At 48.7% G+C, this 27394-nt stretch overlaps 1 protein-coding gene across 3 annotated transcripts in view; it reads left to right on the top strand.

The window, feature by feature from the left end:
* The window catches only part of ATG4B (autophagy related 4B cysteine peptidase), a 552878-nt gene that overhangs the window by 238150 nt on the left and 287334 nt on the right, over window positions 1-27394 (top strand). For all 3 annotated transcript variants that reach the window (XM_086944003.1, XM_086944004.1, XM_086944005.1), the window contains one exon: window positions 4458-4559. In XM_086944003.1, coding sequence (XP_086800129.1) covers window positions 4458-4559 — 102 coding nt within the window. The remainder of the gene's footprint in view (window positions 1-4457; window positions 4560-27394) is intronic.

Raw genomic sequence — 27394 nt, 5'->3', positions numbered from 1 at the left:
GAGTATGCATCCACGTCACCAATTCTAAGTGGTAGATAGTCTTCACTGTTTTTGTCCTGACGAATTGCCTGTAGATTATACAATGAGCGAGAAACATGTTGACCTTTCGTCAATAAGTACGCTCAATCTAGGACATAAGCTTAGTTGAACGCCTTATTGCTTGTTTTTACTTAGGGTAGGAGACCTATTGATTAAAATTTGCTGTCGCTGGTACTCCCAACCCTATTTTAGATTCACTCTTAACCTATACATCTACACATTTCTGGCCCCTCACCCCCACTTCGCCATACGGATGCTGGAAAAAGATCTCTGCTAAAGTGCCCCTACTATAGGGAACCCGTCTGGTATTGCACCGCCGACCCGACGAGGGGCAGCCCAATGATGAAGCATGTTCACCCAACTGGGTGTGTGAGGGCATTATAATCCAATATTTGGATTCCCAACTTTGAACCTTTACGGTCGGGTTGGTTTAGATTCCCTTCATTCTGACTTGTACTCTTGAGGAACAGCATAACCTTCTTTTGTAGACTTGCTCTGGGGCACTTATGCTGGACTTCCCCCCAAAAGCCCCCAAGTCCCTTCTTTGTGTATTTACCCAAATTATCATCTCATTTTCCAAGGACTATAGTTCAAGACAGTGCAATTTCTGTCCCTCTTTGGGGATAGTAGCCTTTGTATGACGGACCATTGCCTTAAACTAAACATTGGCAAGACAGAGCTCTTGTTTTTTAACCATCATCTATCCCTTGGTCCCCTGCATGGTGGCCTACTTATCTCAAGTCCCTCCTCCGGAATGGCCTGAGCTAAAAGTCTTGGTATTTAGCTTGATATCAATCTCTTCTTCTCCAAACACGTCAACCAACTGTCAGGCAACTGCTTTGCACTTCTCCATACACTGAGAAAAATCATTCCTCTTCTTCCCACAGAAAACAAGATAAATGAAGTCCATTTTCTGATCACGTCCCATTTGGATTAAAGGTAATCTCTCCTTTTAGAGGCGCCTGAGTATCTCCTCCACCGGCAAGTACCTCCTCGATTTTCCTCTGATGTCAGCCAACTCCAATGGCTCCGGATCAAGAAACACTCTTTCTTAAAGTTTCTTTGCCTTAGTTTTTAGAGCTGTGTTGAATATGTGCCCTTCAAATTCAAAGCTTATGTTTAAACACTATATTCCTTCTCCCACCATTTGCTCCCATCTCCTCTAGAGCAGTCTATTAGGAGAGCCAAGAGAGGAGACAGAGCCATCTTTTATCTTGCTGGCAAACTTCGGAACTCCCTACTCCTGGAAATCAGAACCACCTCCAACCACCTTTGTTTCTTAAATAGACTTCAAACCTCCAATGTCCCTATGTAACTCTGAGTAGCATGGTTTTAGGTCAACTCGAATGATACCTCTTTTTTATTTCTTTGAAGAATTGCAGGCATTCTTGTGTTATAGTGGGAGAGTCAGATTTATCTTTCGTTCTTTTCAGAGAAGTTCTGACTGAGCTCACTTGTTTGTTGCCCGTGTCATTGTTGGCAGACATTGAACTTTGTATTTTCTTTGTTCCAGGATTTCTTCAGGCCCTTTTCAACATCATATCATCAGTATGCAACAGAAGCAAGTGGCAATGCCCAATTCGGGGATAGCTCAACACCAACAGCGTCACAAGTCTTTCAGTCGGTTCATCCCCTGTGTTCTTTTCCCCAATAACTCTAAATGTTCCTATTTAGCACTGTATAATTTAGTGATTTGGATATTCCCCCATTGTTTGATATGGTTCGCTTAGTCACAGGTGCCCTCAAGGCTGGCACCCATTGATATTCCATAGCTATGGCGACTCCAAGGCCCCTTGCTGTGTAATGTTTGGATTAGACTTAATTTGCTTCCTGGTCCTCCTTTTCTGATGGAAACTGCTCAAGTTATAGGCTTTCAAGACAGTGCCATGACTCTCAGACTCAAAACACTGACTGTCCATTTCATAGTGACCCTTGGCATCCCGTTCCTGTCTGAGGAAAATCACATTGGTGCATGTGGTGGTTAGTGTAGCTCCATATGTCTTTCAATGTTTAAAATTGGCTCACAACCAAGTAATGGTATTCTATACAGCTGTTGCATGTTGTCTGCATCTGCCATTCATGCAGCATACATTTTCAAGGTGCCTTTGATAACCTGGTGCTTTAGCCATGCCAAACCTGTGGGCCCAACATCCTCCCACAGGCCCCCTATTGGATTCATCTTATTTTCGTAAGTCTCTGGTGTAGGCCACTCGTTCACCAATGCCTCGCTACTGACACCACCTGCTTTTCATGGGCTTGTCTCTCTCCCCATTGAAGTGTACTGCTTACCTCTTGGGTCCAGGGTTGGCACCTTCTACTCCCTCACTAATACAAGAGCACAGGAGCACTCCCTTTTGCTACTTTGAAGTGAAAAATAATAAACTATTCAGTGTAGTGTGCTACAGAGGCTGACCTGCTGTCTATACATGTCTTTCTCAACACCACCTTCCTTCAAGTACAATTACTTGACCTGTGTGCACTGTGTCTGTGTTGCTTATGCCTCAAGTTTCAAATTTCCGCTTCCTCACCATCCTCCGTTTGTCCACAGATATCTCTTGGCCTGCACTTTTGGCAGGAAGCTGCCTCGGCCTTAGCTCAATACCCACATCCTCATTTCATTGGTCTCATGGAAGCAGCCACCATCCCCTCACTTATTGCAAATCACTTTCTGTTCCCATAGACAAGTCTATCTCTTTACAATAGGTTTCGCCATGATGGCAGTCACCATGCCCGGTGTTTCTTCTCACTCTCTTTCTACCATCAGCAAGGTTATAGTCCTATGTGATCCTTATTCCTCTCACTCCCACAACCTCTGTGCCAGTACTCCCAGTGCATTTATGTAGTCAAGCTGCGATGAAAGCTGATTAAGATGAAAATGGAGCACAAGTCGCCCTTTTCACATCTGCTCATTATCCAGTTCAACCACTCATTCTGTTTCATATTATTTAAGCTAGGTAGTGTGGAAACCATCTTGATGGATTGTATGTTACTAAAAAGTGTGCTATCAAAAAGCAAATAGGATCTGTTTTGGCCTCCAAGAGCTCATTCAGTGAGAGAAAAGGAAGCCTCCATGGCAGTGTTTAGTAATGTTCCTTAGGAAGGGGATACTTTGCATCCATTCAAAAAGTTATGTATCAATGAAAGATACCTTTGTGGATATGGAAAAGTGACTTGGCTGTAACAATAGTTCTCTGTCAATGGTATCTTCCTGAGTTTCATAACGGACCCTCCCATCTTGCCATGGGTGTCTTCATTACATTCATAAACAGTGAATGAAGCCTCAGGAATGAAAGCAGGGTTGAGAATCACAATCAAAACGAACAGAGCGAAACTTCACTTTTCTTCATGCTGGAATAGTTAGTCATTGGCAGCTTGAGGGGACAGGGCAGTGTGTCCTTCAGAAATGTATCTGTTTAATCAGACTCCAATTCTTCCTCCTCTATGGATCTGTGGAGAATCTCTTGCTCGAGAAGGGAGTGTAATTGGAACAATAGTTCTCTATCTTGAGTATCCTCTCAGGTTTCTTAACTGACCATCCAATACTGGCATAGATGCCATTAAATGCATAAATACTAGACGGAGGTGCAGGAATGGAAGCTAGATTTTGGAATGTCAGCTAATTAATTAGAAGCCAGTCAAAACGAACAGAGAGCTCTACTGTGACTTTGCTTCTTGCTAGAATGCTGGGAGTCCTTGGCTGCTTGAGAAGACAGTGTGGTTTTACCGCTCAGTGAGGCTGCATTCACATGGGGCAATTTTCTATAATGTTTCTATTATTAAATAAGTGAAAAATTAAAAAAGGTTTTGGCAGCAAGAATGCTTTATGTGCTAACTCCATTTTTGATTTTCTAGTGGCATTTCTATTTTTTCATTGCATATATTTAGATGAAAAGGCAAAGGAAAAAGGTAACTCTATATAGACATTGTCTAATTGACTTATTTAGAGAGATTTTTCTCTGTTTTAAAAGTGTGCCAGTATTTCACACATGGACTGAAAATGTGTTTATAAATTTGCTGAAGATAGACTTGATAGAGAACTGGTGTTAAAGATAGAGTTTTGCTTCTTTTCTTCAAGGGTAATTCTGGGACAGGACATCAATCTAAATGTACATAGCAACTACGATGTGTTCAATCCTGTTGAAGGGTCACTTGTAAGACCTACTGTGCAGCTTTTTCTTGCATACTTTTTGCCCCACACCCTTTGCCACTCCATAGTCACCAGTAAGAGCTTGCCTTCCTGTAAGTCTCACCCTCACAAGCCCAATACAGAGTCTTGCTTGCTTTTCCTTTTTCTTTGAAAAAGAGATGGGTAGAGTTGGAAATTTGGGAATGGGGTGGAAATTCAAAACACACAGGATCTCATTGTGTTGGCAGAGAAACATGGACAGTCTAACCCTGTTGACCCACTATCTGTTTAGATTGGCGATGGAAGAAGGACCAGAAGCAGAATGACTCCTATTTCAGCATTTTAAACGCCTTCATTGACAAGAAAGACAGCTACTACTCTATCCACCAAATAGGTAGGTGGGGCATCTGCCTGAGGATGGTGAGGGTTGTGAATTAACATCCATCTAAAATGTAAACTGTGTAAAAGTCTAAATATGACCTAAATGAACATCCATACTTTTTAATGTTTTATCATTTTTGATGAATTAAAAATACTTAAGACTTGCTTGCGTTTCATAATTTACACATTTTAAAATTGTAAGTGGTGCAGTGCATTGTTACACATATTTCCGAGCAAGTTGTCTAATAACCAAGTCACTACAATGCATCAATACTGCTACGCAAATACAAACCTTTTGCCACAAACTCGTCCTTAAACTCTGTGGTGACAATGTATGTAATATGCTCCCTTCAATATACCCATTATCCCATCTTATAATTCGTACCTCTCTTACCTACTGTACTTTCTGTTGTGTCCCATTCAGAGTGTTCCATCTTCTGTTAGAATGCAAGGATGGAGTGTGAGCTTTAGAAGTGAGGAGAGGATTCAGCTCTGGGAAGCTACTCCCTCTCTGAAGAAGCAGAAAGCCTTAATACAATTCTCCTCTTTTCCTTATGTTTGGAGATGAATGAGTGGTTGACAATTCTTAAGTGCACCGGCGTATACACCGTGAAGGGCACATTGGACTGGAAAGCTGCACTTTATCATCCCTGCAGATCTGTGCACAGCTGTCTCTTTTTGAGATGTTTGTTGTAATTACTGGAGTGACAGCATATGGACCGAGAGGATATACGGTGGAGGGAAATATTTTTCGAAACAAGCCTCACAATGCCTGACGTAGCCTTCCTGCGATTCCTCTTGATCTGGTATCAGCCTAGGAGGTCTGGCATAGACGTGGATATCAATGTGACATGCATGCAGCTTTATGTTAAGCATGGCATGGAGGCCATTTTGTTGTTTCTTTGTGTGCCGTGATCAGAGCGGCACCCTAAAGGAGCTGCTTTGCATTGAAGGAACTACGCAGGAACCAGTACATTTTACAAATTGTTGAAACATTCCCTGGTGCTGTGTACTACTGACAGTGCCGATATCAGCAACCCCCCGCTTCGCAGTAATTAGTCATGCAGCACAAAATAATCAGTCAACACAAATTTTGTTGGAAAACAGTTTGCTGCAGGTTTATTTTCACACAATTTGTATGCCACCTTGGTGGGATAACTTATGGGCGATCCAAGGGCAGGCACCGGTGACTAACCTAAACTGCCCTGCCCGCCTGATGAGCCAAACTGCACCGTGGCCAACCCAGTCTGTTCTACCATTTATGTGGGGATTATCCCCCTCAAATACCATGGACCTCCAGTCCATAACTTTACTCACACCTTTTTAGGGCCGCAGCGTTGCATGGCAAGCCCCCGTTGCTCAGACTTACAACCGCCCAAAGGGTTAGCGGGCGCCCACGTTTTCATCCAGGGTCCTGTTGTAAAGAGATTTGGCATAAGGCAACCTTATTATGTTCCTGAAAGGGTACCTCTGTGTACCAATCATCCTCCGGATCGCCCTGTAACGTGTGCCCACCTCGCCACTGCGATGTTGCTCTGTTGTTTACATTAAGGAACCAGACAGGCCAGCTGTTTTATTAAAGATGTTTCCATAGGAGACCGGAACCACAAAATGTGCATGCTTGCAACACACATCTAGAAAGGCATGCCGACAAACTAACCACCTCCAGAACCAGAGAGTCATGCAGCCACTCCTTGGCCTGATTACTAAACCATGTTAAGTTTATGGTGTTGCATGGTATCGAAAATCCCATCTCTCGGCGCATGCCTGCAACAAATTCCAATGCATCAACCAAGTCAGTTAAAACAAAACGCAGAGTAGCATGCAAAGCTAAGCCCGTGAATAAACCACGTGCCCATGCGAGCAGACCAAGCATCCTTTGCTCCACGAGCCATCCGAACTGTCAATGATACATATCGACTGTTAGGCAACTCGCCCCACCCAACTTAACATGAACAAATTTCAAGTCGAAAAATAATTGTATGGGGCATAACCAAATTTAGCAAATCATCCCTTCTAACTGAAACAAATTATTGATTAAAACAAGCATGTTCATGTATTGTGCAAATCGTCCCATTTGACTGGCACAAACTCCGGTAGTACAGAAGCAGGGCCTTGGGAACTGCACTGGGAGAAGCAGGGTACACTGGCACAGCAGCGCATCCATATACCCTTAATGGCCAATCCCTAATCCAAACCACACAAACCCTAGCCAGCATGAACTTTGTTCATTCGCTTGCCCACTGTATGAGAAACCCTTCTCTGAGTGTGTGGCAAAGCGCAGAGCGAACCCGCTTGACCGGCCCATGCCTCACTTTCACACCATTGAAAGACATCCACCCTGTGTACCCCAATGTCACAGAGGAACCATCCTCAAAGTAGCACATCCACTCCAGCTAGTGGAAATAATTATATGAAAGGATCAATAATGGCAAATAAATAGCATTAAACAGTCACAGACTCCCACGTAAGTAACACTACCTTACCACTTTCTGGCACCATCACAGTATAACTCAGTTCAAAGTGACCAATATTCACCCTTATTTCGAAAACAGACTGTTATATCCTAAGTATTACACTTATATGTAATTAGCCTAGGTCCTTCTAGCTGTTGAGCCAGAGTGAGAGATGGTAATGGAATGTTGGTGCGACTTTGATGATTGGAATGCCTGGGTGCCTCTGTGGATGTTTGGTGACAGTTGGAGATGGGTTGAGCAGCTAGGCAGGCTACTCCTAGTGGAGCTGGTGTAGGAGATGTAGGAGCTGGTACATGGCTAGTACCTGACTAGAGCTGACTGATCTATGATTGATACTACCCTGATGTGGAACCAATAAAGAAGACTTGAAATATACTACATGGTTTCCAGTGTCTCTATGTGGAGGGTGCAACACAGACTGTTCAGCCCCACCCCAGCCAATGCATCCTGTACATCATCAATCTGAAGTGCAATTGTAACAAACCCTATACGCACAGTGAAATGCAAAACGTGAGGGAATCCACCTGGCCATCTGCACGCCTCCGCACCCTTGCACGCTACCCTCAGCTGAGGATGAGATCAGATATACGCTGGGTCATGCATCAACCACACCATTTGCTCATCAGATTCCCCAAAGCAACTGGCACGGGTATAGCTCCATTACTTGACAATTAAGGCTGAGGGTCCGCGATGGCCTCCCAAAACCGACGTTCTTCTACTGGGATGGCGGAACTGCGCAACGGGGCGCAACTACTGAGGGTATCCATGTCATAGCGGAATCCCCAATGTTGCGAGGCGCACCTCCCTTATTTCACCAACATAGGCGACCGCAAATCCCAATGAACCTGTTGCTGAGGCGTGAGGCCGCCCTCCAAAGCCACGCGATGCGATGACCAGGCACCCGCTCCTCAAATGCACAACCATGTCCTGGAGCAACAACTCCTAGGCTGTGCCACTCTCACTGTCCCCACTCCATACAAAGAACAATAGAAGGGGGTTCCCCGCGGGTGACTGACTGATATAGGCAGGCCAGAGGGGGGAAAAGAACAGTCAATAGAACAAGGGTACATTCTCTTGTTCTATTGACCCCGCTCCATACAAAGCCAGACCAGGCGTGCCCCAAAAAGCCTGGGGCAGGACCAGTAGGCGCAAATGGCTTTGCCGGCTCACTAAACACCAAAAGTCCGCAGTGCAAACCAACGAGCCACCCCAAAGAACCACACTCCGGGACAGCCTTTCTCAAAGTGAAGTACAGCGCCGCTGTGAAAGTTATGTCAGACTGTACAGCACTTATTCACAAGTCATAAGCTTCAACGCGAACTCCAGACACAGAGAACATGACACAGTCAACGTGTGTCCAGGGGGGTGGGGCTGCACTAATCCCCTGCCCCCATGTCGATACAGGTCAAACATCGACCGCCCAATCGTCCTTCCGTAACTGCATCCCTTATGAGCTAGGGACAGACCCTGGCCGTCTGGCATCTAACAAACCCATCGGGACCCAGGCACAGCCAGGTTGCAGGCCTTAAACATACGCTGCTCTTTTGCCCCCTACTCCCACCCGCACCCTGAAAAACAGTATAATAACACAGCGGCCACAGCTCCCAGCTCGACCCCAACTCGATGGGATAACCGGCCAGTACTAGATAAATGCTGCATACAGACCCCCTTCAGAACACAAGTCGGGACCCGGGACGGCCGAGCCCCTGGACCTGGCCACAACCAGGAGGGGCTGATCAGGGTTGGATTGGGATCAAAAATAGGCCCAGGCACACCAAAAAAAAGTGGCCCACATTTGCGTATTGCCTTTCCAGAAAACACTGCTTCAGCGAAGATATATGAAAAGAAAGGGGGTGGAGGGCATGTTTTATAAACTTCGCCTATGTTAAAAAAAAATGCACAGATTAGTTAACACTGCTGAGCCACACATGAATGCAAGTGAGACCACTTCTGCTCAGGCCCCCTGCCCCCGCTCAATCAGCATACATTAATGGGCCGGCCCAGCGAGAGAAAGGGAGTAATACCTCCGCCCATCTGCCTCTAGAAAGGCCACTCAGGTACCCACTGGGCCGCTGGCGGCATCCTAACATCACAGACAGCCCCTTGGCTGCCCAAAAAAGTAGCCCACAGCTAGACCTCGGCTACCAGCTCTTCGACCATTTCCTGATTGCCCGCGTTACCAATCCGACCTTGGGGCTGATAATGGTGCTACACTCACTTCAACATAAAAGACACACGCGGTATTAGCAGACCCAGGGATGAGACAAGCCTGACCGCGTGTCCAGCGGAAAACAAAGTGGATAGCAATGTCACATGCCTGCACGTTTATGTTAAGCATAGCATTGAGGCCATTTTGTTGTTTCTTTGTTTGCTGTGTTTCGAGTGGCATTAAGGATGTTGCTTAAAAACACGTTAGCTAAAAATCTGTTCTGAGGATAGTGTGTATCCGACTTGTATTTTGCTGTTTCTGCCATTGCATCCAGATATATGATACAACAAGTAACATCATACCTACAACAAGTCAGGACTATTGGCTTTGTCAATGGTTGTTAGTTGCATAAGATAAATAAGCATCAACTATGGCTTATGTATAATATTGAAAAAGCTTCCACTTAAAGCCCTGGTGATACCACAACAATGTTTCTGCTTCTGAGTTTCAAAAAGAGAAGTGAAATTCATAGAGAAAATGCCTCTCTGTAAAGGATTCCTCTTCCCCTTCAACGCTCACCTGGCAAGACGTCATGCCGTAACTTCTCAAATAGTGAGAAGTAAGCAGTGTGAGCACGCGCATCTCAGTGTGCCTTCTGTCACTGCAGTCCAGAACAAAACGGACCGCCTGTGCCAGGGCACAAAACAGAGGCCGATAGAGACCCGTTTCGAGTCCTCCTTTAATAAACTGCCAGCGCTCAGGACCGGTGAGACCCGGACAACTTAAAGGCCTGATGGGAGGGATGCATTTGAAACATACCTGGAGCAGTTGGTAGTGAGGTATTTGTGCTAAAACGTAAATTGCTGGTACTTAAGCACAGTTTGAGTGTGCAGAGCGGAAATGTTTACCTGACAGGAATATCTTCAGTAATGCCATGGAGCTGAAAGATGATGAGTGCGAGAACGCCGCCAGGGCTTTAGAGCAGAATTACAAAGGTGATGTGGTAGTTGAACATCACAAATTGTTGTTCAGGGAGCAATTTCTGGAGGGAAGCATTGAAACAAACGTGAAAGTGTTGCACAGTTTAGCTAGAAAACTAAGAGACCAACTGATCCATAGGATTAGCAAACCAGAGGAGTTACTAAGCAGAAAAGATAATTCGCTGAATAAAGAAGTGCAAATAGTTAAAAGAATGTTACACATCTCGATGTGCAGGTTTCTAAACAAGAAGAAGAAAAACAGTAACATGAACAAATGAAGGGTGGGGTATGTGATTTCGGTGAAATGAGGCAAATGGAGCAATGATGAGCCAGGTACTGAGAAAAAAAAAAGTCGGATAGGGAAGGGAATGATAGGTTAAAATGCTTCTGTAATGGGAGTGTGAAGTGTATAACTACAGTAACCAGTTGTAAATGAAATGCTGAGAACTGTGGGAGAAGCAATATTGTTCACCATGTTTCATCTATGGAATGCTTATCGAAAGATAAAGTGGGGGGCGTGGCCGGGCAACATGGCCGAACAGACGTAGACTGTTGCGGTTCCCGGTCCACGCGCTGCTCCTGTGGTCCTTTCTGGTGGTTGCGGCATCGCTTGAGCGGCCAAAATGGTCATCTTCCTCTGTTGATACTGGCCGGCACCTGTTGACACCGAGATTGCGTGCAGATCGTACCAGAAGCTGGCTGCTCCGCTCTGGCAGCCCTCGGAGCGCTCCGATGTCCGACACTAAGATGGCGGCCTGATCTCGGTCAGGCCGCGGCTTGATCACCCCCTGCGGCGGATCCCCGAACGGAGAGTCTTCGGCGCCCTTTTCGGGGTTCCCACCAGAGCGCAGGTGCTGTGGGGCACAATCCTCGCGGGGGCGCAGGCCCTGGTGCTCCCATCTACTGTCAGCTGTGGATGCCTGACCTTAATATGGCGATTCCTCTGGCGCGAAATGGCGGCGCGCTCGGAGGTCTAACCTGATCGAGTGGGGCTGCTTGCCTGCTGCCAATGTGCCGCTGCTCCAGCCGACCCTCCTGCAGGTCCGATGTGCCACCTGGGGAGCTGCTTGATCACAGACTACTGGCTCTCGCTTTGGGACATCTCTGACCCCCCGGGCCTGCTGCATGCTGGGGTGAACATCTCCCCCACACCTGGGGCCTTCTTACTAATTGGGCTCCTGACCTGTGCTTTTTTTTAGAGTTGCCACGGTCGAACCACCTGAGCTCTACACCGCTCTCTTGCCCTGCGCTTTGGGATTGGGTGAAGTAACACTGACTACCTGCTTGTTGTCACTACGCCCAGATGTGTTAGGCCCCCACCTGGCTGCTAGTGAGCTTGGTGCCTACGTCGGCGCTGAGACGCAGTGAACCTACACTTTGGATGCCCATGGCCTTATAGGCCCGAATGGAGCGACTGGACCCCCCTATCCTCCGCTATGCGCTTCTGCTGGACACCCTGACGCTCGTGATGTGATCCTTCGCCTTCATTGGGCAATAATTCCTGCAATTCTGCACGAAGATTGAGGAGGCCGTCTGGAGGTGTCAACTGTCCCCCGCTGTTGGCTGGAAACCTAACGTCCGCCTATTCCCAACGCTACTTTCAGGGGCGCCACTCTATGCCTCCGAAGAGGTCGACAACTAAGACCACTGTTAAGGTGTCAGACTTTTTTTCAGCAGCTGAAAAGCGGGCCTCGCTGAGAGGCGACGCGAGTGCTTCAACAATGGCCCTTACTAAGGCAGAACTTTTGACGATGTTTAAGGATTTCTAAACTGATCTACGCAAGGACATCGGCCAAGACATTAAGTCCTCTATTGATCAGCTCTGCTCAGATCTATCGGAACACCTCTCATCTCTCCAGCATGATGGGGACTCCGTTGGCACGAGGGTTTTGGACCTGGAAGCTCATAACCAAGAACAACAACTAATCGCCGTGGAACTGCGAGATGATGTCCGTACTCTTAAAGAGCAACTCCTCCAATCGCAACTTAAGGCGGAGGACCTCGAGAATAGGTCCCGGTGGGCGAACCTACGTTTCAGAGACCTGGAGGAGGGCGCAGAGGGGCCTGATATAGAACCATTTATGGTGAGCCTTTTCTCGGAGGTCACGGCCCGCAGTCTCTTAAGATTAAACTCGACAGAGTACACCGAGCGGGGTCTTTACAGCCGGGAGAGAAGAAGTGACCATGCGACGTCCTGGCCAAATTCCACTCTTATAAAATCAAGGATGCGGTCCTGCAGGCAGCACAGGCTAAGGACTCTGACACGTTTCAGAATTTTTCCTGCACCATCTATCAAGACGTTGTGCCCGCCACGCTGGCTCGGAGACAAACACTCCGACCTATAACCTCCAAACTGCGCGACCATAAAATCAGATATCGTTGGACCTATCCCTTCGGTCTAAGCTTTGAGTACCAGAATAAGAGACGTTATATCGCGGACCTTCAGGAGGGACTGGAGCTGCTGGGCATTTCTTCCAGTGCGGAGGCTTCGGCGCCAGGATCATCTAAGAACCCGGCTCCGGTGAGATCTACTCCTCCCTTCATGTGGTCACGGCGCCCGAAACGCAGACTGTTGTATCTAGATATAGCTCTGAGACCCTATTCCCATCTCATCCATGGTTTATCCTGTTCCTTGACACCTGCGAATCTCTTTACTGAGCTGCGGTGGGGGCCTGCATCTACCGGGTAAGCCGGGAATGTGGTTTCCTCTAGCCCCGCTGCTGCCCCTGCACTGGTGTTTTCTGGTCCCCCTTCCTGAGGGGAGACCTCTGTTGTCATTAATCTTCATGGGTGAGACCGAGAGCAGCCGCCTCAAATTTCTGACTTGCTATTGGTATTCTCTAGAGACTATGTAGACCTTAGGCACTCAGAGCGAACCAGACTCTTGCACTATGCCTAATGTAGTATAATGTTTGTATCTTTCTACCTAGCTGTGGATTTGGTTGCATCGGACTATTGATTTGATTCATGCCTACTGTTTTGTTTATCATAATGCCGCTGAGTTCCTGACTCGCTGGCCTGCGGGGGCAGGCGTGGACTGGGTCCTCGGACCTGAAGTCCTCCATGGTCGTTCCTAGGCCTTTCTGGCCTTTTGTGGAGACCATTCCTTTAGTTAGTTCTTTTCTTGTATTTCCTTTTGTTCTAGTTTTGTATGGGGTTTGTGGGGGGTTTCATTGGTTTTTAGGGGGGGAGGGGTGGTGGCGGCTTTTTAACCCTGGCTCCTACACCTTTAAAGACACTAGTGTAGGTTTTCTTCATGGTCTGAAGCATTTCGTATCTACTGACGGGTGGGCCAGGACGTTGGTGGATTGGGCCCCTTTTGTTTTAAAGAAAATGACGTTCCCCCATCAGTGACATGTCGTCAATTACCATAGCTACGTGGAATGTTAAGGGCCTGAACTCACCGCAGAAGCATCTTAGGGTGTGGAAATACATCATAGATCACCAGCTTGTTGTTGTGGCCCTACAGGAGTAGCCAGAGCGGAGGAGGCGCGACTCAAGCATAAACAATTCCCACTTATTTATAGGTCCTCGCGACTACGAAGCACAGAGGGGTGGCTTTGCTCTTCCGAGCCGCGATTCAGTTCCAGCCTCTGGGTGTTCAGGGCTATAAGGATGGCCGCTGGATCATGGTTAAGGGGCACCTGAGGGGGAAGATCTGCACCTTCGTGCATCTATACGCTCCCAATGTGGGTCAAACATCTTTCTTACACAACCTGTTGGGGAGGATTGTGGACTTTGTCGAGGGTCCCCTTATTCTTCTGTGTGACTTTAATCTAATTTGGCAAAAGGATCTAGATAGCACGTACTCACAGAGATCAGATGCGGGGACTTTCACTGGGGAGTTACAACAACGCATTTGGGATCTGGGCCTCTTAGACTCTTGGTGCACACTCTATCCACAGACCCGGGATTATACATTTTTCTCCCATGTCCATAGGACATACTACCATTTGGACTACATTTTTATTAGCCAGGCATTGCAGGGCATCCTCCAGGACGCTAAAATCCTTCCCATTTCGGTTTCAGACCACAGCCTTTTCAGTCTGCCTGCAGTGGCGTGGGCCTGCTCAGGCTTCACCAAAGCGGTACTTTCCATCTTCTCTCGTGCGTGATAAAGAATCCTGCACTAAGCTGCCTTATGTTATCGCAGACTTCTACAAGTCTAACCCCCCAGAAGACACTTCTGAATTTACTAATTGGGACACCCTAAAAGCTGTTCTTCGGGGTGAATGTATTGCCCTTAATGCCGCCCTGAACAAACAGCGTGCCCGAGAACGTGAAGCACTTGAGGCCGAGTTGGCTTATACTGAACGCTCCCATAAAACGAACCCCACGAGACAAACACAACGTCAACTCACCGCTCTCAGAGGTAAACTCCAGGCCATTTACACTAATAGGACAGAGTACACCCTTCATAAATTACGCCATCTTTCCTACTCGCAAGGTAATAAGATAGGCAGACATCTAGTTCGCCAACTGCGGGATAAGCGAAAGAGAGAATACATAGGTGGTATTCTGGACTCGGCGGGAAGGGTCACCCACAAAGATGACGAGAAGGCGGCTATTTTTGGGTCCTTTAATAGAGACCTCTACGCGGGGATTCACTAGACGAAGGTGCACAACAGGCATTCCTTAACTCGCTGTCCCTGCCACGGGTCTCCGAGGCATGGAATGATCTAATTACCGCTCCCATCACCATTACAGACGTCACCCTAGCAATTAACTCTTTGAAATCTAATAAAACCCCGGGTCCTGACGGCTATACAGCTCTTTTTTTATAAAACATTCACCCCCGAGCTCTCTCCCCACCTTGTATCCCTCTTCAACAAGATGGCTGAGGAGGGGAGGACATCTGGTACCATGTCAGAAGCGGTGATCTCAGTTTTCCCTAAACCAGGGAAGAACCCTCAAAATTGCGCCTCATATAGGCCGATTGCATTGCTCAATTTGGATGCTAAACTTTTGCCACTTCTCATTTATCCGGACCAGTCGGGCTTTATTAAAGGGCGCCAAACGCACGACAACACCCGCAGAATCCTGCACCTTATAGAAAAGGCTAACAGGTGCCGTATTCCGGCGATCCTAGTGGGCCTTGACGCAGAGAAGGCCTTTGATAGGGTTGACTGGTGTTTCCTCTTCCATACACTTACTGCCTTTGGTTTTCCCCCTAAATTTCTTGATATGATAAGAGCAAACTATTGCGCCCCTAATTCTAGAGTGGTAGTCAATTGAGGGCACTTCGATACCTTCCCACACTCGCTGGGGACTCGGCAGGGGTGCCCCCTTTCCCCTTACTCTTTGCCCACAGCATCAAGCTTCTTGCCATGGCGATTCGTAACAACCCCAGCATCAGGGGCATCCCGTTTACTGGCGACCACCACAAAATCTCGCTCTTTGCAGATGATGTGCTTCTATCTCTCAAGGAGCCTGAAAGCTCCCTACCGAGCTTACAATCAGGGCTTGAACGATATGAGAGAATATCGGGCTTTAAAATAAACTCTGGGAAGTTCTTTATTCTCAATCTCTCTCTCGCACCAGAGAGGGCTGCCCAGCTCTGCGCCATCACTCCGCTTGCTTGGGTCTCTACGTCTATTCAGTACCTAGGGGTCTCCCTGACACCAACTATCCAGGGGCTATTTGAGGCCAACTTCCCTCCACTTCTCGCGCGCATCCAAGCTGAGCTCAAGAAGTGGAAACCGCTCTTCCTCTCCTGGCTGGGCCGCATATATGCAATTAAGATGACCCTTTTGCCTAAACTTCTTTATTTATTTCAAGCTCTACCTATCGGACTGGATCTCGATTTCTTCCGTAAAATCAAAACCATGATCTTGCGCTTTATCTGGCAGGGGGGTCGTGCACGCTTCTCCTTCTCCCTGCTTCGCTGTCCCCGCCCAGAGGGAGGGGTGGCCTGCCGGACATCCAGATGTACTACAAGGTCGCTCAGTTGCGGGTACTTGTCGGGTGTAGGGTGGGAGGGTAGGGTCTTGTTCTTTTATTATTTGTTTTACTGCTTGTCCCATGTTGGGGCGGGCTTTGTTAAGCTTCAGGTGCTCCTTTCCCTACCTGGCTGCACTAAGGAAGCATGTTTTAGATGACATGATAACGCAGGCACTTATCTGGTTTTACGAGGCTTGGTCAGCTAACTATTTAGACACCTGCTCTTTGATGTTCCGCGTCTTTATTGTGGTAGTGGGAACCGCTCCGATAATTTAGCAGCTGTGACTCTCATTTAGCTACTGGAATGTGAGGAGAGCTTACCTCCCCTGCCTTTTTGTTTTTCTTATTTTACTTTCTTTATATGCCAAGCTTTCATCATGTCTGTTTAATCCCCTGCGTGGGACCATTTGCTGTAGCAGTGAATGCTGATGCACTGTATGCTCCTACATATTCTAATAAAAATATTTTTGACAAAAAGATAAAGTGGCTTTCAGTCCAAGCACCTGGCATCTTTTATTACACCACACAGCGCTTACAGGTTCAGCAGAATGCCGTTCAAAATGGTGTTTGAAGCAGCTGTATTCCAGTGCTCAATGCAAACCTCTTTTTAGGGTGTAATGCGGGCTGTGCACTTTCAAGACAATATTTTAGAGTGGAGCAAGATCAGGAGGAGCATGATGGGTTGCTAAAAAATGTTTTAGTAATTCTGAATAAAGCTGGCCTGATAGTGAGCATTGGCATCGGCTAATTAGAGTCTCTACCAGATAAGGTGTTACCGAAGATAAGTAACTTGTTTATCTGGTATCTGGTAGAGACTTTTAGCCACAGACCTTAGAATGGATTCCCAAGCAATACCTCCCAGGAGGTGGGGAGGCGAGATGGATCAGATTAGAAAATCGTGTTAGACCGAACGGGCAAAATATCCATCTCACCGGACTGAATGTCCAGGCAGTGGAGTTTTATAAACATGTGCAGGGAAGCACACATTGCTGCCTGACAGATATTGAGGACATGTACTCCACGAGCAAATGCAGTGGTCACAGCCTTGGCTCGGTTAGAATGTCAAGTCAAGTCAAGTCAATGCAAGCTTTATTTGATTAGTTAAAATCATAAAAGCAGTTCCATCACATATAAAATCAACATTTCGTCTATTAAAAACATTTCTTATAAAAACAATTCATATATTTACATTAGTTTAGAGCATTTCATAGTTAAAATAACAAATGGTAATTATTAGCACATTTCAAGGACTGTATAACTTCAATTTTTTAGACTTAATACGCATAGCAGCAACCAAAAAGCTTGCGACCCCAAATATTACTCTGATGCTACTCAGAAGTTGTAGGTAGCGGAGAGCGGGACGAACTTGTGTAAACCCTGCTTCTCTCAAAATGGGTATTAAAAACAGTTTCCTACATTCATCATAATGGCCGCAAAACATAATAAAGTACATCAGTGTCTGTTCAGAGAAATTGTCACAGCTGCAGGGGATAGATGTATCAGGTTTTCCCCATACTGGATAATTCCCCAGGGAATACTGGATGATGTTAAGTCTAAATCTCACAAGGAGGTTACGATGGTAGGGCCGAGTCACAATGGTCAAATAGGGTTCCAGTTTAGGGGTGGTCTGAAGTATGTAGTTAGCCCTAAGCCCCGGGTTTTGGACCTCTATTTCCTCCCGTTCCATCACCACACGTTCCAGAAAATTGTTCTTGATCCACAATACATCACCCTTCTTGATGGTACTCGGGGCAAGGTATAGTTCTGGCCTCCCCAGTTTAAAAAAGATGTTTTTGATGTAGGCCAACCATGGGTTTTTGTTGACTTTGTCCAATGCCATACAGTCTTTGAGGATAGCATGGTTTAAACTAATGTCGGGATTCAACCAGGTCTTGGCCCAGCAGGTCAAAGGCGCTAGCTGTAATTGGTCACTAATGTAGCCAAGACCTACCTCGGTATGGACTGATAGCACTGGAGTTGATTGGGGGACCACTAAAAGGTATCTAAGAAACTTATTTTCCGCCACCTGGAGTTTATCTTGTGGCAGCTAGCCCCATATGGAGGCACCATACCTAGCTATTGAAAGGCTTTTTGATTTGTAAACTGCCAGCAGTGCTTCTACTGGGCGTGATCCCAAGCGTTTAGCAAAGCTCAGCAGAATGAGCTTCTAAACCTTCAGGAGGTTGCTTTTTGGCCAATACATAGCAGATTTTTATGCAGAGCACTATCTTTTGTGAGATGGTTTATTTCTACACTGCCTTTCCTATTTTGGCTCCGACGTACCCCATAAAGAGTTGATCATCCATCCGTAACTGTGGTGTGTGGTCAAGTTAGAACAACAAGGCTCTTTATCGGTCCAGCCGATGGAGTCTCTTCTCTTTTTTAGGGGGCTGAGGCGGAAAGTAAAAGGTATGCAAAGCGATGTACTGGCCTACATGAAAAGTAGTTACCACCTTTGGTAGAAAGGATGGTCTACCACGAAGGACCAGTTTGTCTGGAGGCTGTGATGACAGAACCTGTAGCTCACTGACCCTCTGGGCAGATGTGATTGCCACTAGGAAGAACTTTTTATGGCAAGGAGCCTGAGAGAACAGTTGTGCGCCTCAAAGGGAGCACACATCAAAAATGTGAGAACTAAGTTGAGGCCCCACTACAGCATAATGAAAGGAGCTATGAAAACATGTGTTGAAGATCTTTGAGAAATCTGTTTACAATAGGCGATTTGAAAATCAATGGCTGATCCGGCATCCACAAAAAAAGCCACTATGGCAGACAAATAACCTTTCAATGTACCCAAAACAGAGCCAAGGTGGACTTCAGTATGAATAAATAAAAGAACCCGGGAAAGGGGTGCAGATAGAGAGTCAACTTGTTTACCTATACACCATGCCGCAAACTTGCTCCAACGGCAGGCGTATACCGCCTTGGTGGAGGGACGGCCTGGTGGCCAAGATAAGATTGCAGACTTTGGGCAGAAGGTTGAAAGCTGTCAACTGTCACTTCTTAATCTCCATGTAAAAAGGTGAAGCGTTTTCAGTTTTGGCTACATACCCCTGCCCTTTGCTGCGACAGAAGATACTCCCGAAGAGGCAGCCTGATCGGAGGACCTGTGCTCCTGCTCAATAGCTTGGGATACCAGACTCTCCATGCCCAATTCAGAGCCAGAGAAATGATTTTGGCCTGGTTGTTTCTGATCCTCTTGAGAACTCTGAGCAGGAGTGGTATTGGCGGAAAGACATACAGGAGGCCTGAGCTCCACTTGATACAAGAAGCATCGCCAAACAAGAGACACCTTGGAAACTCCAGCGTGTAAAACTGCTGACATTACATGTTCTCGACTGAGGCAAATGGATCCAATCAAGGCTCTCCCCATTCTTGGAAGAGACCTTGGGACACCTCCGGATGGAGACGTCATTCTTGGACCTCTAGGCATCAATGGCTGAGTTTGTCCGCTTTGCATTCACAGAGCTCACCAGGTGTTGACCCACCAGGGATATGCCCTCATGTTCCAGCCATGTCGAGATGGGCAGTGCTTCTTGACAAAGGGTCTACAACCTCACCCGCCCTGTTAGGTGCAATACCACATGGAGATGGTGTTGTCGAATGAATGCTTGTACCCTCCTTTCCTTGATTGAAAGTTGAAAGGCTTCAGTGCCAGCCATATCAATTGGAGCTCCAACATGTTGATATGGAGTCCTGATTCCACCAGAGATCAGAGTCCTCTGATCTCCACCTCTCCCAGATAGCTGCCTCAGCCCAGAAGTGACGTGACTGTCACCACAGTCAGCACAAGTTGGGGAAGGGAGAGGGGTCTAGCACTAACATAATTTTGGTTCGTTTGCCACCACTGCAGGTCTTTTGGAGTACCCCTCGAGATCTGGTCTATGTCGGAGATATCCCCTGATGCTGCGCCCACTGGAACTACAGTTCCCACTGCAGAGCCCTCATTGCTTACGGACATGTGTCACAAAAATGATAAATGAGGCCATGTGGCCCAACAACTTCAGAGTCAGTTTCACTGAAATCTAGGACAGAGGACAAACCTCAGTATCACAGCATGAATATCCTGGACTCACTCCCCGGGACTATAGGCCAGAAACTGCACCCCGTCCAGAACAGCTCTGATGAAAGGGTTTAACAGACAACAATTGTTCCTGTGGACAATCATTGCACGAGGGGAGGCAGACAGGTGCAGTTCTCTCCACGAGGCGAGCATGATTAATTACTGCAGCTGACCTTGGCAGCCCCTTTCATTCCATTATCCTCTCCACACCGGGTAACCAAAAGATGGATTGTAGTCATTTTCTTTTGAGGGTAATTGAGAGTTCAGCCTTCTACCACGAAAATACCTGACAACAGTTATCTCCCTTTTTAAAATTATTAAGGCTTTCAACCTTGACCCTTCCTGGCAGTCAGTACCCTCCCCACTATAGGTGCCCGGCTGGGCCCTTTGTGAATGTTCTTCTTCCTTTTCACCTCCACACGGTGCACACCACATTATCTGACAGTCCTCCCAAGGTGCCCCTTCATTGCTGATGAGACCCCACATTGTTAAGTGGGTCGAAGCGTTGTCGACTAAGTAAAGCGAACCATTTTCAGCCACTATTTCTGTGTTAGTAGACTGCGAGCACGTATTATATATTGATGTAATGGTCGCTTTTGTACAGTTTTGATGAAACCTTGTTTTTATGTCACAAAGAGTCACAAACTTTAAATAGAGGTTTCATAATCACTTGGGACACTATGCACTGGATTTCAAATAATGTGATTACATTATATGACACAACATATTTTCATACAAAATTTGTGTTATATGCTGTTTCTCTTTCAGACATCTCTTTGCCTTCGATTATTGTGATTGGGCTATTATATATTAAAAGACACACAGAGGGTTGAGGCAAAAGGCCTGGACCCATCACTGCAAATGGCTGGCTAGTTTGGTGATGGTGCTTGAAAACCAGAAAGTGCACCCCTCTACACTTCCTTGTCAGGTCCGAGTGTCCTCAGTATCGTACGATGCTCAATGGGTTCCACCACTAGACAGCCCCTAGGTCTGAATTACCACAGACTCAAAGGAGTGGTCAAGTGAGGGACAAAAAACAGGGAAGGTCAGGATGGGGACAGCAGGGAGAGAGAGCTGTAACGAGAACAAGGCACTATGAGTCAAGCACATACACTGCGACCACTTACACATAGACGACAAGTGCTACATGCTATATTTCTGTACATAAACAAATAAGCTGTAATACCTGTAAAGAAAAATAAGTGTGCTTTGCCTGGCAATCTGGAGATGCAGAGAACGTCCAATTCTAAAATGCAAAGAACTCTAGGTTATACTGCTATCAACAGATCAATGACATGTCACTGTAAAAGGCTTCACCACCACATACCAAAATGATAAATGCAATAGGCTTCAACAGGGGGCTTGGAAAAACAGCCTGCCAGGCGAAGCTCAAGTACCCCTGTCGCAAGGAGACAAAAAGCTGCGCAATAATTAATTCAATGATCCAAGTCTAAGGATTGCGCTACGGGTTGAACTCACCCTGAAGTATATGACATGAAATAGTTTCCAATGAAACTCAGGGAGCACCTAAAAAGATACTTCATCCGTGCCCTCAGGCGAGCACAGTAAATCAAAGTCACGAGTACTCTCTTACAGCAGAGAGTCGCTCCAATGTCACCTCCTAAGAGTCCGAAGGTGAGTACAGTTATTCAAAGCCACATATACTCTCTTAACTCAGAGAGTCACACCAAGGTTTCCACTTCCGTGCCCGGAGGTGAGAACAGCAAACAAAGTCACAAGTATACTCGTTATGTAGAACTTCCGTGCCCGGAGGTGAGCACAGCAAAACAGAGTCACGAGTACTCCCTAATGCAGAGAGGCACAGCAAATGTCTATGAGGAAATTACTCTCCCACAGCTGGAAGAGCAGAGCTCCTACCTCAACAGAAATGAATAGTACAAACAGACATCGGGTTAACGAACCTTCGGAAAAATGCCTTTAAAACGGAACCCAACACGGATCTGGAACCAGAATGGCAACTGACAGGAGATCAGTACAAGCATAAACGTAGACTCGGTGCGAACACCCCTACCGTAATCTTCCTTGGAAAGTAGAATCAACGGCGGCGCTCCGCAGTTCCCGGCTTCCTCATGATGGTTTGCGCGATGACGTCACCTGCCTCTTCCGCCGCGCGCATCCCCTTAGGAGCCTGGGAATTGTAGTAGGTCTGCAAAAGAAATGTCTCAAGGCAGTGTTCGAGCCTGCACTCCGCCATGGGACACAACATTCCTATTGGGAAGAATCCCCAAAAATATAGAAACAAATGGAATCAGCACACATCAAGTTAAAGTATCCTTCTTAATTCAAATGAAATCGAATTGTCCATGACCACTTGAAGAAGAATGTCAGGTCCAGATTTTTTCTTTATAATCAGAATTATTTTCTTTATTGAAAAATGGATGCAATCATTAAAATCAATATTCACAAAATCCATTGTGCCATTTAGCCAACGCTAAAGTCTCCGAAGAGTCTTCTTCAGGGCTAAAGGAAAACATACATAAATATAATTTAAAACACAGCAAATGACCATGTAAATACATCACAGACATTATATAGTATTTCCAGTCATATAAAAATATATATTCGTGAACTGGCCAAAGCAAATTATCATTCCATTACTCAACTGATTGTTCTGAGCATATAACGATTATAACAAGATAAGTGTGTAGATTGCATTCAAACAGTTCAGGACGACACTGAAAAAACATTTAATTTGTAATGCTGGGGCGTGGCCAAGATGGCGGGCTGAGAGGACGCACTTGCTGTGAGCTCCCGAGCCCCTGGAAACCCTGCACCGTTCTACACCGCTGATCTCCCCCGGATCAAGCGGGAAACGCACCCAGTGCTCCCCGTGGTGGTGTGGAACAGTCCGCAGCCCTCAGTTACCCTGCCGCGGCGGCGGTGCCGCTAGAGAACCAGCCGAGGCGGTGGCCGCCGGAGAACTTGCCGAGAGGCCCGGGAGCCCCAGATCACGAGGCCTTGGTGTCCCGACGAGGGGAGCCTGTGGCACGGGGCGGGCCGACAGATTGCACACGATTCGTTACCGTACTCGACCCCGGTGGGTGCTGGGGCGGCCTTCATCGGCGGAGCGGAGCTGCGTCGACGGTGGAAGCGGAGGCGGAGTCGACAGGAAGCAACTACGCAAGCCCGGGGATCGGGAAGGCCGCGGGGCCTGCACCACGTGGCCCGTCCCGGAGCCCCTCCTCTGACCGCTGCTGAGCGCTGCCGGGCCCTCCGGCGCCCTCGATCACCTTCGCGACCTCCGGCTCCGGCTGCCGCACAGTCTGCAAACCTGGCCCCTGGCAGTGCGAACTTCGAGTGGACCAGTGGGGAAGGACTGCCACGATCCCCGGAACTGGGCCTAGCCGGAATCATCGGATGTGGTTTTGGGGGCGATCACCGGAGAGACTGCTCGGAGAGGGCCTAGATGCACTGGTAGCCCCGGACCTCCGCATTGGGCAGTGCGACACAAAGTCTGGGAGTTGAGACCACGCCAGTTCGGCGCTGGTTCGCCGGAACGAGCGGCCATTTTGAACGGGTGCGGAGCGGCTGCATCGACCCTCATCCGAGGCGTGTGAGGGCACCTCGCTGGGAGTGCTCCCACGCCGGCACGAGCTGTGTGACCTGCCACCCGCTGCTGGATCGCGGCTCCGGCCTGAGCACCTCCTCACCACGGCCCGCGGGCTCTCATGATTTCCGCCTCTCCGCGATGTCGAATGCCAGGGGGCAGAGGAAGGGCAATCGAACTTTGCCAGACATGCTGGGACGCGGCGCCCCGAGGCAAGACAGGACCCAGCCCGCCCCGAGCCCTCCGACAAGCTCACGGGGCGCTGAAGGTGGGGAACCCCCGGTGACTAGATCGTTCCTGGAGTCCCTGTTCAGCTCTTTGAGGGAGGACTTTCAGGCCTTGAAGCAGGAGGTGGACGGGGAGGTCCGGGAAGTCCGGAGAGAGGTGGACTCCCTGGGAGAGCGAGTGAACACTGTGGAGGCGGCTGGCCACTCCAGGGACGAGGAAATCACCCATCTGCAACAAGAGATCCTGAGGCTGAGGGACAAACAGATCGATCTACAAGCCCATGCCGAGGACCTTGAAAATTGGTCCAGACGGAACAACATCAGGGTCCGAGGTGTTCCATCTAACGAAGAGGGTGAAGACGCGGCCGCCTACTTAGGAGCCCTGTTCCGTGAGTTACTAGGAGAGTCCGAAGACTTCCCGATTCGGATCGACAGGGCACACAGAGTTGGCCGGCCTCGCAGGGCTTCGGCGCCTCCTCCGGACATTTTGGCCTTCTTACCAGATTTCCCCTTGAAGGAGCGGATTCTCCGTGAGGCGCGGCGGCAGCAGCCTTTCCGCTTCAGAGACCACCCGGTGGCTCTCTATCAGGACCTGTCCGCGATAACATTGCAGAAACGTAAGGCCTTTAAGATTGCCACGGACTTCCTAAGGGAACATGACACGCAGTACTCGTGGGGGCATCCCTTCCGCCTGATTTTTCGATGGAATGGAACTTTGCACCAGCTCCGGTCCCTCCAAGATGTATGCGGGGTGCTGGGAATAACTGCATCGGACACGGACACCCCGGCGCCTCGCCGCAGGCGGAGCACGCGAGATGGCTGGCAGCTGGTCGGGGAGCGACGATCCCCGCCGCCCGCGAGGCCCGACTCGCCTACAATTCGAGCAGAAATGTCTAGCGCCATACAGGAGGCCTCCAGGACTACGGCGGATGGCGATGTGGCCTTGACGGCCTGAACTTGCTCCGGGGGGAGTCTACAGTAGCCTACCTTCATCGCAGGTGCGGGGGTTCCGGGGGTGCGGGGTGGTGGGGGTGCTGGTGGTGGTGGCTGGACGTCCACTAGAACTACTTTCCACGGCCTTGTCCGCTTGAGGACCGGACTGGGACAATGACGCATTTTGAATGGTTTGGGGAGAGGGGGCCGGGTAGGGGAGTTGGATGGGCAAGTTCGGGGTTTGGGGGTTCACTGGGAGGCGGGGGAGGAGGGGGGAGTGTGGGGTTGGGAGTGTGGGTTCTGGGGGAAGGGGGGTTCATTCAGTTGGGGGTTTTGGGGCTCCGGGACTGTACTGTGCTGCGGGGTGGTTTGCTTTAACTGTGCGCTGGGGCTGCTTGCTGTGGCCTTTGAGTTTTGTCCGGTGGGCCTTGCCCGCCTTGGTGTGCGTTTCTGGTATTCCCCTCACTGATGGCCCTTAAGATTGTTACCTTGAATTTGAAGGGGCTGAATAACCCGGTTAAACGACGGGCTGTACTGTCCCTTCTGGAGGACTCACAGGCAGACATTTGTCTTCTGCAGGAGACCCATCTGCTGGCTAAAGACTGTCACAGGCTGCGGACCCCAAAGTTCCCCACGCAGCTTTTCTCTTCCTGCGCTTTCAAGACGGCAGGGGTAGCGCTCATGATCTCTAGGAGGTTCAAGGGGGAGGTTTTGCAAAAGGTAGCGGAACAGAAGGGGAGGCTCTTGGCGTACAGAATCAAGGCGGGAGGTTTAGTGTTTACTATAGTCTCCATATATAGCCCCAATGACCATCAGGATCAGTTTCTACACAGGGCACTAGAAGACGTGACGTCCACTCCTGATAAACACATTGTGATTGGGGGGGACTTGAATGTGGTCTTTGATGCATCCTTGGACAGGTCGGTGCAGAGGCGCCTACAATCGGGGGAGCTTTCGGGCTCGGTTCGTACCCGTTTGGAGGAGCTTGATATGCACGACATGTGGCGCCGCCTCCACCTCGCGACCCGTGCATACTCCTATTATTCCCACGCCCACAAATCATATGCAAGGTTGGATCATCTCTTGGTGACGGACCCGATGTACGAACTGGCCTCGAGCGCCGACATGGGGGTCCTATCTCTCTCAGATCATGCCCCGGTGGAAGGCACTTTCCGACTGCCTCCGGTGTCTCCCTCGAGAGGGGTCTGGCGCCTCAGGGACACTTTGCTGCATAAGCAATCGGTGGTGAAACAGATCCGTGAATCCATAGCGGAATTTCAACGTATTAATGACAACGACGACACCACCCGCGCGACGCAATGGGCCGCCTTGAAGGCTGTGCTCCGTGGTGAGTTTATTGCCATCTCCTCGGCGGAGAACAAAGATCGCCAGCTTAAGAAGGACGAACTTACCCGCCAGGTGTGGGAGCTAGAGCTGGTGCATCAAAGGACGGGTGCCCCCCGTGTCTGGAGGCAACTGAAGGCCGCCAGGAAACTCCTGTCCGCGCTTGACATGGACCGAGCGGAGTACGCAGTACTTCGCCTGAAACATAAGTACTACACCGGCGGAGACAGGTGCGGCCGGCTTCTGGCGCACAAACTCAGGGTACAGCACCAACAGCACCGGGTGAAGGAACTGGCGGTCCCCGCTGGAGGGACGGTCACGGAGGATGGACGGATCGCAGAAGTTTTCCGGGGTTACTACGCTGCTCTCTACGCCGGCGTTCCCCCCTCAGTGCGAGCTGAAGCAGACTATCTAGAGTCGGTGTCGCTCCCGTCCCTGACGCCGGATCAGGCCCAACATCATGTGCGGGAGATTCGGATTGAGGAGGTGGTCACGGCGATCTCCCGACTCAAAAACGGGAAGGCCCCGGGACCTGACGGCTTTATCCCTCTCTTCTATAAGACCTTTTGTCAGGATCTCGCACCATTTCTGACGCGCCTATTTAACACGTTCTCTCAGCCGGGCGCTATCCACCCGGAATTCCTTCAGGCCACGGTATCGGTGATTCCGAAACCGGGCAAGGATCGGACTGCTTGCGGGTCCTACCGACTGATTTCACTTTTGAACACAGACCTGAAGATTTTCACCAGTATCCTAGCGGCTCGTCTGGCGCTCCACCTCCCGGGCATGGTTGACCCGGATCAGGCCGGGTTTGTACCGGGCCGGCAGACTGTCGACAACACTAAGAGGGTGACCCATATACTGGAGAAGGCCTCGCGGATACCCGGGGAACGTATGCTCCTCTCCATTGACGCGGAGAAGGCGTTTGATAGAGTGCATTGGCCCTATTTGGAGAAGGTCTTGGGCAAATTTGGCATAGGCGAGAAGTTCAGGCACCTGGTGTTCAATTGCTATCGATTCCCATCCGCGGTAGTGAGGGTGAACGGGTGCAGCTCTCAGCACTTCCCAATAGAGCGAGGCACCAGACAAGGGTGCCCACTGTCACCATTGCTTTTTGCTCTTTATATGGAGCCGTTCGCACAAAGAGTTCGCCAGAACCCCAACGTC

This window comes from Lissotriton vulgaris, chromosome 11, assembly GCF_964263255.1.
Source record: "Lissotriton vulgaris chromosome 11, aLisVul1.2, whole genome shotgun sequence".
Lineage (NCBI taxonomy): Eukaryota > Metazoa > Chordata > Amphibia > Caudata > Salamandridae > Lissotriton > Lissotriton vulgaris.
The sequence above is the reverse complement of the archived record's forward strand: the minus strand, read 5'-3'. Positions and strand labels throughout refer to the sequence as shown.